Below are 15,759 nucleotides of genomic sequence, written 5' to 3' on the forward strand. Positions count from 1 at the left end.
TATCGATGTTTGTGTTCCACTAATTACTGCATATATTCAAGCCTTTACAGTGAGCCTACAAGTGGAGCTTCTTCCCAAAATCAAAAATTGGTCAATCGAGTTCTTAAGCATGGAAGTAGATGGAAGGTGGCATAGGCTATAATAATATTGCTTAAGTAGCATGGAGGGACAGGGGGGATTCTGATTTCTAGGTTAATGTTAGGGTACATTGGAGGAAGTAATATTAGTTGTGTCAGTTATACTCATATCTTTCAAGATGGAAGGAGTTAACTCTGGACAAATGAAAGAAGAATAGGACAAAGGCGGGCAATTTTATTTATTTATTTTTGAGATTTGGTGCCAAAAGAAGCTGCAAAGAAGAGTTATTTTGCTAATCAAGTTCATGCTGTAAAATGTGTTGGAGCTTTTAAAAGTGGAAAGTACAAGAAATGGCTTCAAGAACTTACTCCAACTGGACAATATCAAATAGTTGGCAGGATAGGAATACATATGGGGCATGGAAGAGAGCTAATAAAGATTAGAGCTGTTTTTACCAAAAGGTCAAAGTACGGTGTGGTTTGACATGGAAATGCGAAATATTAGCTACTTCAAAACATTTGGCTATACTGACAGAGTTTATGAACAAGAGTTCAATTAGATGGAATTGAATAAAGTCAAACAGAAAGTTATTCTACTGATTATACATTGGTTAATCAAGAGAAGGAAGGGGAGTGGGACAGGAAAATTTGTGAGATATATATATATATATAAACTAGTAGGACAGCTGAGAGTGGAATTGTGGTCAAAATTTTAAAGGCCTAGGGTAATCGGGTAATGAGTAGATCATGTATAAAGTGTGGTACCAATTATGTAGGGCAACAAAATATGTGGTGAAATCAAAGCAATTTTACATTTTTTGCTTGGAGATACCTACAGCTGTACTTTTGCCACAAAACTACATATAATTTCCACATGGTAACAGGTGAATGGTGGAGATGTATTTCAAGGAAGGCAAAAGATTTGGTTTGCATGTTTTGGACTTGTAGGTGATTGCATTTATTTAAACAGGAACATGAAGTATTATTATGAGAAATATTTGTTTTTTGAGATAATTTTAACATTAGTGACATTTCTGATCGGCCTGGAAAGGATTAGAGAACGGCTGTTTATAATAAACAGTTACTGAATTTAATTATAGCACTGCACAAAGGTGTTCACTGGACACTGGAAATCTAACTGGGTACGAGAGGTTACTGAGTTATTAAATTTGGTAGATGTGTAGGAAGAAATATAAGAAAGGGTGCTGAACAGGAGATCAAGACAGCATTTTTAATACATGGTTGCTCAGTTATCAATATTTAGACATGAAAAACTAGGGGACACATGTTACAGCAGATAGATGAGTGAAGAATGACCCTTACTACTGAGATGGCCTGTGCAAGGTGAAACAGACAGAAAGTCTGTCCCTCCTAAGCACTTGACAAAATGGTAAAAAGGATCAAAATGGGGGAAGTACTCTTGATGTGGGCTAAAACAGTTAATTAACAGTTCACTCGAGGGAAGTCTGGATTAAATTAATAAGACCAGAGTGAGTGTCCGTGTATGTATTATAACATACATATTATGTGTAGCTGTAATTGTATCTATAATATTTGAAACTAAGATTTTCATTAAGAAGTTTATTAAAAATAATTAAAACAAAACATTATCTATGGGCCACAGGTTGCATTGTTTGTTTTTTTTGTTTTGTTTCAAAATAGAATAATATTTTGAATGGAAAGTTATTTGTGTCTCTTAAATGAATCTAACTACTTCAGACTTTAGAGTGCCAGTTTATGTGTTTGTTTTACTAGGGGCAATCTACAAATATTACCCAGAAGATGACCTAACATTTTTCAAGCCACTTATGAAGCAACATTTTTCTTATTTTTTTTCTAATAAAGCTAAAATTGTTCTGAACAGAATATATTTAGTTGCTGCTCAAATAATATTCATATTCATGCCCTGAAATGTATTGATATTTGGAGCTCATTAATTGGTTTGGGGTCCAATTCCCATATACCAGAATGATGCAGCCCACCTCTCTATACCTACAAGTTTTTATCTCTTAGTATTCATTGGTATTCAGCCTACCACAATGTGAAGTCAAAAGCAATAGACCTCCCAATATCAGCTATTCCTTTTGATCTTCTGGCATCAGTTTAGTTACTTGCAATATCTGACTGCAGAGTTGCACATTCCTGTTACAGCTATAGATTCATTAATCATGTCAGTTCTACAACGTGTGATAAAGAGTTTTAATAGGTAATATAGACTTATGAGACCGATTTATTTGTTAATGCCTCTTACATGTACAATGGGCAACAAAGGGCAAAACTGCATATTCATATCCTGAGTAACCATAATGAACGGACAAATGATTAACATTTTAGGCATACAACCCCACTTTATATTTAAGAGGCATTTTAATATCAAATATATTATTGAATATGAGGGCACAAACAAACAATGGATACAACTAGGACATGAATTATCAAGAATGAGAAAATGTGGAGTGTGCAATTTTTGTAGATATATACATGAGGACACGTCACAGAAACTCAATACATGTAACACTGAGTTTTGACTTGACCACTGTTACAACTGCAATGCTAAACAATTAGTATAGTTATCATTTTGTGAGTTATTATGTAGGAAAAAATGAGCATGAACTTAAGAAGAGGGTGTACAAGCACCATAATGACATCTTGAAGGCTAACATAAACAGCGCTTCGTATAAACAGAGTTAATAGCACAAAAAGTAAATTGTTTCTTTTTTTTCATTCTTAAACAAGTGCATGTTAACATGAGAGGGGGTCCATGGGAAAGGAGACTTGAATAAAGTGAACTATTGTGGCAGGTTAGACTGAATACAGCTGTTTATCCTGGGCTGAATGATTGTATATCATTAAGTTCTTTGCTTAAATTAAGAGCAGCTAAACTATGAGGGTTCTCTTATATGTGTTCTTTCCACGTGCATATTTTATATGCCTGCAGCGAATTTAGTAAGAAATAATACATATTTTTCAATACATATTTTTAGTGTACAGAATTTTATCACACTATTTTTTGTGGGCAATAGATTTTATTGTGATGATTTTACAACCTTGTTACATCGCTAAATCTTTTTAATGCAAAATTACTTAAGGATTTATTTAAATTGATTTAATTAATTGATGCATTAACTGATGGATGTTTGCCATTGGTTGCTTTGGTACATGTGATTAGTTAACTTGTATATTTAATCATTCTATTGTTAAGGCATTATTGCTCTGAGGAAGTTCAACTATGATAACAGATGAAAGTGCTTAACTTTGTGTTGCCTATTTTTTACCTTTGTATTAGATGGATTTCCTTGCTTTTGGGCTATGGAAGTGGTGCTTTCTTGACTATGGCTTTGCCAACACCTCATTTTGTTGTGGGTTTTTAGGGTTGCCCTGATGAGCATGATCCTTTAATATTTCAATATATTATGTTATCAAGTCATGTATTTCAATTTTGCTTTTTAGAAACACTATTAAAGGATGAATGACTGACAGACTGGCAAACTGCATAGAAGATACATTTCTGTTTAGAATTCAGAGATTGTGGTTAGAGATCTGACCTGAGTGTCAATTAGAGAGGAAAGTGAGAAATTAAGCATGTGATGGAAGTAGTTTTTCACTGAGAAAGGTAGCGTTGTAGATAATCCTCTCGAGTAAAGCACCTTGCAAATAAAAAGCAAATCCAACGACAAAAAAATCTCAAGGATGCACCATGGAGCTTCCAACAAAAATCCCACTGATGTAAAAACCAATAAGTTGTAAAATCAACAAGTTCTTTATTTGTATGAACAATGGTAAGCGCTTTCACGTCTAAGAGACGCTTCTTCAGACCTCTATGTTACTACATTTCACTTGCTCCTTAAATATAGAGACAATTAGCACCTTCATTTAATTGATTATACCACTTCTAATTTAAAGTGCAAGTGCATAAATCTCAAAAACTTGATAAATAGAAATATTTAAAAACTATATATATAAAAATTCACTTGAACTTATTTATAGTAATCAGTATATCAAAATGCTAGCGCATGCTAATTAAAATAAAAATGAAATGCTAATATACATATAAAATACATTGAATCCATTCAACATAAAAAACAATACTGAGAGCAGTAAATGTATTTAAAATGTCAATAAAGCTTTGTATAACCATGTCAATTAATTCCTTAAAAATTATTAGAACCTGTGTGTTTTTTGTATAAAAAATTAATGAAATAACATTGAAGCATTGCAACATGAATAAGCACATGTAAACACTAAATACCAATGTCAATGTTTCAAAGACCTGGATGTTAAAAATGGCTTCAAGGTGATTTTTTCATTCAGCCCAAATTTATGTGCCTGTAGCCTAAGGATCCATCTATTCTCTATTTCCTCTGTATGATTTTTTTATATTGCCTAATCTATTTGTTCTTCTCACTATTTCAAGCACTCTAAACTTGAAACTATGACCGGATCCATGCTCCATAATATGACGTGCCAAAGCATTAGTATCATTTTCCTTGTTCACTGCATATATGTGTTCCCTTATCCATTCACGAAGGTTTCTATTTGTCTTTCCTATGTAGAACTTGTCACATGTTTCACATTGTGCCAAATAAACTAGATCTTTTGTTCTACAATCCGCATATCCTCTAAAGGTATAAACCTGACCTGTATGAGGATGTATAAAACTTTCCTTGTCTGTTATATATTTACATTGATTACATGTACGACAAGGGAAGGTCCCTTTCCTTTATGATTGCAATGACTTATTCCCAGTTTTTTCATAGCACAATAATCTTTTTAAAGACTTCATATTTTTGTAGGTTATACTAGGCTTATCGTCTATTAACATTCTAATCCTATCATCCATCAATAATAATTTCCAATTATTTTCTATGATTTGCTTTACTTGTCCATTTCTATTCGTATATGGGATGATTAATCTGTTTTTCTTTCTTTGAGTGCTTGCAGTATTCTCATTGTCACATAATTGCCTGTGAAAGAATGGCTTACCTTTGTGGGTTCTTAAATCACTACATGATGTTATTGTCTCTTTCACCTCTTTCTCCTTGTACCCTCTAGATGTAAACTTACTAACCAAAACGGCTTCCTGTTCTTTAAAAACCATATCTTGTGTGGTGAGTTTAGATGTTCTGAGTACCTGATTCTTCACAATGTTGGGGTATATATGTTTGGGATGCATGCTGTTTCGATGCAGCAAATTATTTCTCCAACTCGGCTTCCTATAGACTTCTGTATCTATCCCATTGGGCCCTTTTGTGAGCTTAACATCAAGGAACTCAATATCAGTCATAGAGTGTATATTCTCAAAAGCCAAAAAGTCTGTGGTGCCATTAAGGTATTTCACAAAATCATGTAGATCTTTCTCATTACCTCCCCATACAAAAAACACATCGTCGACAAACCGACCATAGTATTTGATACATTCAGCATATGACACATTATTGAAAACATATGTATCCTCCCAATAAGCCAATACCAAATTGGCATAGGAGTTTGCACAGGGAGTGCCCATGGCAACTCCCTTCTTCTGCAAAAAATAGCTATTTTCATGTAATAATACATTATTATCCAATACCATTTCTAACAGTAACATCAATTGTATCACCTTATTGTTGGTTAATCCCTTTTCCAATAGGTAGAGTCTCACATATTCTATACCTACGGTATTGGGTATGCAAGTAAACAAAGATTTGACATCTAAGGTTACAAAGATGTCATCCCTGCCAATAGGCATCCGATTGTTGGATTGGGCTAAATTCTCCAGAAATTGTTGAGTATCTTTCAAAATGTGACTTGCTTCGTTGACAACTGGTTTAAATTGTTTATCCAAATATATAGATATTGGCTCTGTCAACCAGCCTTTGCTGGATATGATGGGTCTAAGGGGGGGGGGGTCAAACAACTTTTTGTGAATTTTTGGGAGACCCCTGAACGTGGGAATCAATGGATCTTCTGTTAAAAAATATTTGTACAGATTCTCATCTATCACATTACTCAGTAGTAAGTCATAAAGATGACTATGAAAGCTCTTTATTAAATTGTTCAAAGAATACCTACCTAAAGGTTTATATGTAGCTTCATCCGCTAACATATCAGCTATTTTCATCAAGTACATGACTCTGTCCATTACTACCACGGCTCCCCCTTTATCTGCCTGCCTAATGACACTGTTTTCATTTTTTTGCAAACTTAAAAGGGCTTTCCTTTCTATACTTGACATATTAAAAAACTCAGTCTTTGCATCTTCGTTACCATATAAATTCATTAAATCAGTTTCACAAGCTCGCTCAAATACATCTAGGAGCGGATGCAATTGTGGCATAAAAACAGAAGGTTTTTTGAAAACGTTAATATTTTCTATGTTTTCAGTATCTGAATTTTCATTAAAGTACATCATCTTTAAAGCAATATTTCTGGTAAACATTTTTATGTCAATAATGAAATTGGTAACATCAACAGTGCCAGATGGTATGAAATTCAAGCCTCTGTTAAGTATGGAAATTTCTGATTCATCTAGTTCATAGTTAGAAATATTTACCACTAGATCTTGCTTATTGACCTCAAGGCTTTCTTCTGCTTTTCGTATGTTTCTTCCGTATATTTTCTCTTCCTTACTTTGTTTTGCGGAGACCATCTCTTCCTTTCTAGTTGTTGAATAGGGAGAGGAAAAGATGGAAAACCATCAGCTTCAACGAAGACTTCACTTTCATTCGCTGAAATAATGACCGCCGAGCCATTGCCAGGCGTCTTCCTGCGTACGACAGGATCAATGGAGTGTTCCACATCAAGACCATCATTTCTTCTGAAAACATTTTCTTCACCATTAACGTGCACTATAGCCGCTGTTGTTATCTGCCTTTTGTTAGTAGTCATAGATCCCATGGTGTTCACACTGTTAGCATTGGTGTTACTTGCATTTAACGGCTCCGTGGTGATACTGGCTTCTAGTGATGAGATCACTGGTGGAGTCTCACTTCTGGTGATTGATGGCTCCTTAGGTGTATTCGTAGCATGTGCCTGCTCCGTGTGACCAATTGAATGAATGGTTTGTACAGGCAACTTGTCTCTCGGCCAAGAAAATACTTGGCCTTTGTGGAAATCGACAAAGTCCCTTTCTAATTTCTTTTTCTTGTCTAAAAGGGACTTATTGTCTATTGAAAATAAAGTGGATTTTAAATCATTATATAATGTGTCAAGTTCATTGTCATTTAGCAAACTGGCAACTTCAGATTCTATTTTCTTAATTTCTACTGTTAAGGTGTCTTCCGATTTGATAAAATGTTCAATTAATAGCTTCATATAAGAATTTGGTTTGCATGTTTTGGACTTGTAGGTGATTGCATTTATTTAAACAGGAACATGAAGTATTATTATGAGAAATATTTGTTTTTTGAGATAATTTTAACATTAGTGACATTTCTGATCGGCCTGGAAAGGATTAGAGAACGGCTGTTTATAATAAACAGTTACTGAATTTAATTATAGCACTGCACAAAGGTGTTCACTGGACACTGGAAATCTAACTGGGTACGAGAGGTTACTGAGTTATTAAATTTGGTAGATGTGTAGGAAGAAATATAAGAAAGGGTGCTGAACAGGAGATCAAGACAGCATTTTTAATACATGGTTGCTCAGTTATCAATATTTAGACATGAAAAACTAGGGGACACATGTTACAGCAGATAGATGAGTGAAGAATGACCCTTACTACTGAGATGGCCTGTGTAAGGTGAAACAGACAGAAAGTCTGTCCCTCCTAAGCACTTGACAAAATGGTAAAAAGGATCAAAATGGGGGAAGTACTCTTGATGTGGGCTAAAACAGTTAATTAACAGTTCACTTGAGGGAAGTCTGGATTAAATTAATAAGACCAGAGTGAGTGTCCGTGTATGTATTATAACATACATATTATGTGTAGTTGTAATTGTATCTATAATATTTGAAACTAAGATTTTCATTAAGAAGTTTATTAAAAATAATTAAAACAAAACATTATCTATGGGCCACAGGTTGCATTGTTTGTTTTTTTTGTTTTGTTTGTTTCAAAATAGAATAATATTTTGAATGGAAAGTTATTTGTGTCTCTTAAATGAATCTAACTACTTCAGACTTTAGAGTGCCAGTTTATGTGTTTGTTTTACTAGGGGCAATCTACAAATATTACCCAGAAGATGACCTAACATTTTTCAAGCCACTTATGAAGCAACATTTTTCTTATTTTTTTTCTAATAAAGCTAAAATTGTTCTGAACAGAATATATTTAGTTGCTGCTCAAATAATATTCATATTCATGCCCTGAAATGTATTGATATTTGGAGCTCATTAATGGGTTTGGGGTCCAATTCCCATATACCAGAATGATGCAGCCCACCTCTCTATACCTACAAGTTTTTATCTCTTAGTATTCATTGGTATTCAGCCTACCACAACGTGAAGTCAAAAGCAATAGACCTCCCAATATCAGCTGTTCCTTTTGATCTTCTGGCATCAGTTTAGTTACTTGCAATATCTGACTGCAGAGTTGCACATTCCTGTTACAGCTATAGATTCATTAATCATGTCAGTTCTACAACGTGTGATAAAGAGTTTTAATAGGTAATATAGACTTATGAGACCGATTTATTTGTTAATGCCTCTTACATGTACAATGGGCAACAAAGGGCAAAACTGCATATTCATATCCTGATGAGTAACCATAATGAACGGACAAATGATTAACATTTTAGGCATACAACCCCACTTTATATTTAAGAGGCATTTTAATATCAAATATATTATTGAATATGAGGGCACAAACAAACAATGGATACAACTAGGACATGAATTATCAAGAATGAGAAAATGTGGAGTGTGCAATTTTTGTAGATATATACATGAGGACACGTCACAGAAACTCAATACATGTAACACTGAGTTTTGACTTGACCACTGTTGCGACTGCAATGCTAAACGATTAGTATAGTTAGCATTTTATGAGTTATTATGTAGGAAAAAATGAGCATGTCCTTAAGAAGAGGGTGTACAAGCACCACAATGACATCTTGAAGGCTAACATAAACAGCGCTTCATATAAACAGAGTTAATAGCACAAAAAGTAAATTGTTTCTATTTTTTCATTCTTAAACAAGTGCATGCTAACATGAGAGGGGGTCCATGGGAAAGGAGACTTGAATAAAGTGAACTATTGTGGGAGGTTAGACTGAATGCAGCTGTTTATCCTGGGCTGAATGATTGTATATCATTAAGTTCTTTGCTTAAATTAAGAGCAGCTAAACTATGAGGGTTCTCTTATATGTGTTCTTTCCACGTGCATATTTTATATGCCTGCAGCGAATTTAGTAAGAAATAATACATATTTTTCAATACATATTTTTAGTGTACAGAATTTTATCACACTATTTTTTGTGGGCAATAGATTTTATTGTGATGATTTTACAACCTTGTTACATCGCTAAATCTTTTTAATGCAAAATTACTTAAGGATTTATTTAAATTGATTTAATTAATTGATGCATTAACTGATGGATGTTTGCCATTGGTTGCTTTGGTACATGTGATTAGTTAACTTGTATATTTAATCATTCTATTGTTAAGGCATTATTGCTCTGAGGAAGTTCAACTATGATAACAGATGAAAGTGCTTAACTTTGTGTTGCCTATTTTTTACCTTTGTATTAGATGGATTTCTTTGCTTTTGGGCTATGGAAGTGATGCTTTCTTGACTATGGCTTTGCCAACACCTCATTTTGTTGTGGGTTTTTAGGGTTGTCCTGATGAGCATGATAGTTTAATATTTCAATATATTATGTTATCAAGTCATGTATTTCAATTTTGCTTTTTAGAAACACTATTAAAGGATGAATGACTGACAGACTGGCAAACCACATAGAAGATACATTTCTGTTTAGAATTCAGAGATTGTGGTTAGAGATCTGACCTGAGTGTCAATTAGAGAGGAAAGTGAGAAATTAAGCATGTGATGGAAGTAGTTTTTCACTGAGAAAGGTAGATCAATATCTGTTTCCATCAGGCTGATTAGCAGAGAAGAGGTTGAACATGAACAGTTAAAGAGGAGATTCATATACTGAGAGGGAATTGACAGTGAGAGAGATGTTCATTGCATGTCTGGCTTCATCTACAGTACTCCAAAATAACTTGGGTCTTCTAAGCATCACCACCCTGTGTGAAGCTTTGATGATGAACAATTTCTGTCAACCATAGAGTTCAGATGGTGTAGTGGTAAATTGTTCTGACTATGGTGTACAGGGTCCTGGGTTCAAGTTTGGCAGGGCTGATTATTTCCATGTCTGACCCAGAGCTGCTAGATATGCTACACCTAAAGAAATCCCAATCCCTCCATGCCACAAGCTCCAGGGACCTTAACCTCATTACCACAATAAACAGAACATGTTGGAGGGACAGATTCCTAACCCAGAGACTTCCCATACTATGGAACAAACTTTCCATTCACGTCAAGCAGAGCACTTCACTGGCCTTCTTTAAGAGAAATCTTGATGAGTGAGTTGGCAATAGGAAGTTCACCCTGGAGATGACTTCAGTGGCCTTGCTTGGCAGGGGCACTGGGAACTAACTTTGGGCAGCATGATGCCAGGGAATCTTCTTGTGCTAGGCTTATATAGGCTCTAGGGCCATTAGCCTAGTACACACCTATGGACCTATGAAGCTATGACTATGAACCTACGACCAGAGAAAGGCATACTCTGGCCCTGATAAGTAAGCTGAAATGTTTGAAAATGCTCATAAATTGTATTGCATGATCAAGGTAGGTCTTGTTGGGAATAAAGGTTTTAGCAACATTCAGGATGAAACAGTGCAACAGCAACAAGTAGGCTAGTGGGTAGAAAATTCTAGAATTTGTCACAAACATCATAATGTCTAAAGATCCATTTGAATATGCTGCAGTAATTGATATGGAATTTTTGAGTCAAAGGACTGATTAAATAAGAGAATGAAAGAAATATACAGTTTTACCCTAAGTAAATGCATAGTTACATGTTTAACCCATCATCCACCACTGAGATCCTTTAACTGTCAGTCATATAATCAGATTTATTGATGACTATTTTACTGCATCAATAATCTCTATTTTTTCCTGCATCTTCATCACTTCTGCCTTTTGTTTTTTGCCTTACAATTGATAACTATTTCTTGGAATGCTTCTATAGCAACAATGACACATGAACTATCTCTAAGCACTCACAACCACTCTCTGCCGTCTTTTTGTCCCTTATTATGGGCACAGTATGCAGAACTAGCCATAACACACATAGCTTCTACTTTCAATTGTTTCTTATTACTTCTGTTATTGTTATTATTATTGACTTATGTATGTATGTATATATTTAAGTTTAACATGGGAGAACACTGATGAAAGGTACAATGTATAACAGTAAAAATAATCAAAGAAGAATTACATGTTACAATATATTGACGAAATGATTATAATGACTTAAGTCAAAGAGTAAAAATCATACATACAATGCAGATGATACAGTAGTTGTAGAGATCAGATGTCTATAGGAAGATATGAGAGAATAAGAAAGAAAGGGATAGCTAAATATGTACAAAATATAGCCAGTCAACAGTGAGTGGCTTTAAAGTTAGATAATTATGAAGACAGAACTGTCCTTGCTGCCTTTTTGGACCATGCCATTAAAGCCAGAGATAACCATTTAGTTTCTTCCTTCTTTTTCGATCTCTCTAAAGCTTTTGATACAGTCTAACATACCAAACTACTCTCACAAAATGTCTGCTTTAGGCTTTTCCAGTACAACAGTCACTTGGTTCTCTAGCTACCTATCTAACCGGCTACAGTCAGTTAAGTGGCTGTCTACTTACTCATCTTTTCTCCAAGTTAATACAGGTGTACCACAAGACTCCTTACTCAGCTCTCTCCTTTTTAACATATTTATAAATGATATACAGTACATACATCCTCCCAACAAGCTACACTTATACAATATGCAGATGACTCCATGTCATTTGCTCATCTAATAGTCCTTTCCAGTTCCAATCCATTACTTGGCAGGCTTTCAACTCTTGAAAACTGGCTCAGTGATAATCAGCTTTTGCTAAATCCAAATAAACCAAAACTGCTCTTATTTCTACTCAAATCACAAACACATATAAAATAAACCTTTAAAATATCCTCTCTCAACAACTCTGAAATTGAAGTTGTACCTCACACAAAATTACTTGGTGTCATAATAGATGATCAACTGAAATTTGATCTTCATATTCAAAAGTGCATAAAAACAAAACACCAAAAACTGGGCATGCTCCATAGATCAAAACAATTCCTTACCAATTCCTGAAGAGTTATTCTAGCCAATACCTACCTCCTTTCTTCACTACTATATACCTCACCCATTCTCACCAATATTTAGATCTCCCTAACATCAAAACTTGAGCTTTGCTATAACAAAGTAGCTAGATTTGCAGCCAATCAGTCATACAACTCCCAGCACTGCTCTGCCCTCATATATTTAAACTGGCTTGAGTTACCTCACTATCTCAAGTTCACCTAACTCCTCCTTGCTCATAAAATGGTATACAAAACCTCATCCTGCCCAGCAACCAGAACCAGTCTTATCCATTGCCTCCCTAATCACCCTCTTCACGCATCTGAGAAACACCTTCATGAAATCCATAAACCGAAAAAATCTACTGGTCACTACCTATATTCCTACTTACTAGCCAAGGACTGGAACAGTATCCCTACAGATATTAGAGCAATGCCATGCAGTCAAATATTGAAACAATCTCAAAGAGATTTCTCCTTACCTCCCGGCTCTGTACATGTCTTACACCAGGCTGACATTACTGTTACTCCTTCCTTCTCTTCCTTTCTCTCCCCTCGCTTCCTTTTTCATTCTCTTTCCCTTGCTTTCCTTTTTCTCCTTTCCTTTCCTCCCTTCTCTTATTAGCCAAAGAACCAGTTACTTCTCTGATAGCTCACTACTTTGACTCCATCTCTTAATCTTCCCCCAACTGCAAAATCTCTTTCCTTTCTCTTAATACTTTGCCCATATTTAAAATGCTTGACATCTTTCTCATTGGTTATCACTATTAATTGTATTTTACTAGGTATTCAATATCCTGTGGTTGTTGTCTAATATTCACTGTGTGATATTCTGATCCAAATGTATTTATCCTGTATGTTGATTCTGCTATGTGTTACTGTACTTCATGTGATAATATTATGTAGTTTATTAATTGAACTATGTATGTTGGAGCTTTTCTCCCAAGTCCTCTGCTGAAAATGGGATTCATGCCCAGTCGGACTGTCACAATAAACAAATGCCAAATAAATAAAAATAAAAGTACTAACGTATGATAACATACAGTCATTAATCCATCAATTAAGAATGAGTCTCCCTGAAAACAATTTTTTGTCAAAATGGCTAAAAAATGATACGTTAATTAAAAAACATAAAACTTTGTTTTTATGCAATAGATTTATTAATATGTATCATCTTGCTGCAACTATTTGTTTACAAAATAAAACATGGACATAAAAAATTACTCATTTTATCACAGACTCATGCTTCTGTAAAACAGGTGTAAAATGTTATTTTTTCATTCATTCATCAATTTCATGCTTAATAAATTACAGGGTAAATAAGTAGCAGGAATCTATCCTGGCACCCACTGGATGCAAGGGATAAGAAATTATCCTATACAGGGAGTCAGCTTGTCAGAAGATGCACACATTCACTCCCTCTCACATAGTGCATGTATCTTTGTGCAATTTGGGGGGAAATGCCATTTCATTTATAGCACACAACTGAGACTGGGCCAGAAATCACTGCAACTGTGGAAAACCCATGTAAACAAAGGGTAGACGTGTACACTCCACAGCAAAGTCACGACAGCCAAAGAACTGAACTGGAGGGCAAATCACTGTGAAGCAGTAACCCTCAAATTGTAGTGCCAATGACAGCAAATGACATTATGCCATTCCAGGTAATATTCTGAAGTATGCAAAATTCCTTCAGACAATAAATACTGGTTGTACAGAACATGACACATGTTCTGCATTATGCAGGGAAATTATATACAACTGTATTGTTGATTTAAATTATGTTGTTTAAATAAAGTCAACCTCAGCTGCACATAATTAATAACAGTATAAGCAATACTGCATTCAAAATGACAGAGCAGGTGTCAGTAGTATTTAGTATTATTAATTCATATTGGATAGCACCTCAGTAAAAACAGTAAAATATTACTTAGCACTAAAATGCTACATATTTAAAATTGTAAGAATTTGTGGCAAATAACTGTGCTAAAAATACCATCTATAAGCAAAATTAAAAAATTTTGAATACTTTCAAATTCTTTCCATTTGTCCTGAAGTGAGCTGAATTCTGACAACATTTGTTGTATACTCCTTAAACTGATGTCAGGGATCTGAGAAGTACTTCTGGCAAAACGTGAATATTGCGGATACTCTTCCATTCTAGATCAAAAAATAGTAAACACTGGATCAGAACTAAAAATCACATTTCAGTCTTTTGTATGAAGTTGCTTAATATTTATCAACATGACACATCTTGACAAGGTCCAAAGTAATATACTGTAGCCTGATAAAAAACAAAACAAAACAGGTGTTACATTTACAAAATGCATTGAAAAAATGTACATCTAGTAAACTACACATCAACAGCTTCAGTTAATCCTGTCAATCCTTCTTCCAAATGTTAACATATTGTTGTATAACTTCATATGTTAAACATAATTCAAATGCGTGTGCCTTTCCAAGAAGTGGACGCAGGAGAAGATTTGGTGCACTAAATCCAGGATCACTTCTAAATTTAGAACCAAATTTACGGTTAAAATAAACATTTTGAATTCTGTCCAAAAAGGTTGGGAGTTTCATTAATGAAATCTGCTAAAGTAATGGTTGCATTAATTTATTGGTCAAAATACTGAAAACTGGCAAAATGATGAGTATGTATTTGACAGATTTCAGCACAGGCTCATATTTGTTTTCATTATTTGGTACCATTTCTCATCAATTTAATCTTACAGCCATCTTTTCAGAGAGTAGTATAACAGTTTGCCAACATTTCTTCAGATACAGTTATGTAAAGATGAAGGTATGAATTCAGACACCATCATATCTAAATAAAAAAATAAAAGATAATTGTTTTCACAGACTTTATTTAAATTATGTCAAGGTACAATGTTGTCAAACATGCTGGATTTATCTGGGTGTAAAACATTGCCCCCTGCATACAATATAAATGGTGTCTACTCTCTTCTACAATTTTATTGTTTTTCTCCACTATCAAAACTCTGATGTGTCTAATTTCAGGCGCTGTTTGTGTGGAAATTAAATAGCTTGTACATAAACATTTCATGAAATTCTATAGTTATAATGGAACCACACTTTTAGGTAGAATTGTGCAATGCTTATGTAATTTGTTTCTTTAGGTGTGATCCAACATAAATAATTTGATACTTTTTTTTATAATTAAAAATCTGTCACATTGGCCAAGTGAGGTTACTGGACTAGATGGCAGCTTTTCATAGTGACACATGGAAATAAATGAAAGACACAAGATAGCTAAAATTAAGGAATAGTCTAGAAGGTATAAAATAAAAGCTAAAATGAGAAAAAAAAAACACCAGAAAGACATTTCACTTGCCAAATAACAAATGA

The 15,759-nt window shown here is 34.4% G+C and overlaps 1 protein-coding gene across 1 annotated transcript in view; it reads right to left on the reverse strand.

The window, feature by feature from the left end:
• LOC122805519 (glucosylceramide transporter ABCA12-like) overlaps window positions 1–15,759 on the reverse strand; it is a 201,447-nt gene that overhangs the window by 14,444 nt on the left and 171,244 nt on the right. The window contains exon 4 of the mRNA XM_044075722.1: window positions 14,423–14,553. Within this exon, the coding sequence (XP_043931657.1) occupies window positions 14,423–14,553 (131 nt within the window). The remainder of the gene's footprint in view (window positions 1–14,422; window positions 14,554–15,759) is intronic.

The sequence above is a fragment of the Protopterus annectens genome, chromosome 6.part1 (genome assembly GCF_019279795.1).
Source record: "Protopterus annectens isolate FY-2018-M chromosome 6.part1, PAN1.0, whole genome shotgun sequence".
In the NCBI taxonomy this organism is placed as follows: Eukaryota; Metazoa; Chordata; order Ceratodontiformes; family Protopteridae; genus Protopterus; species Protopterus annectens.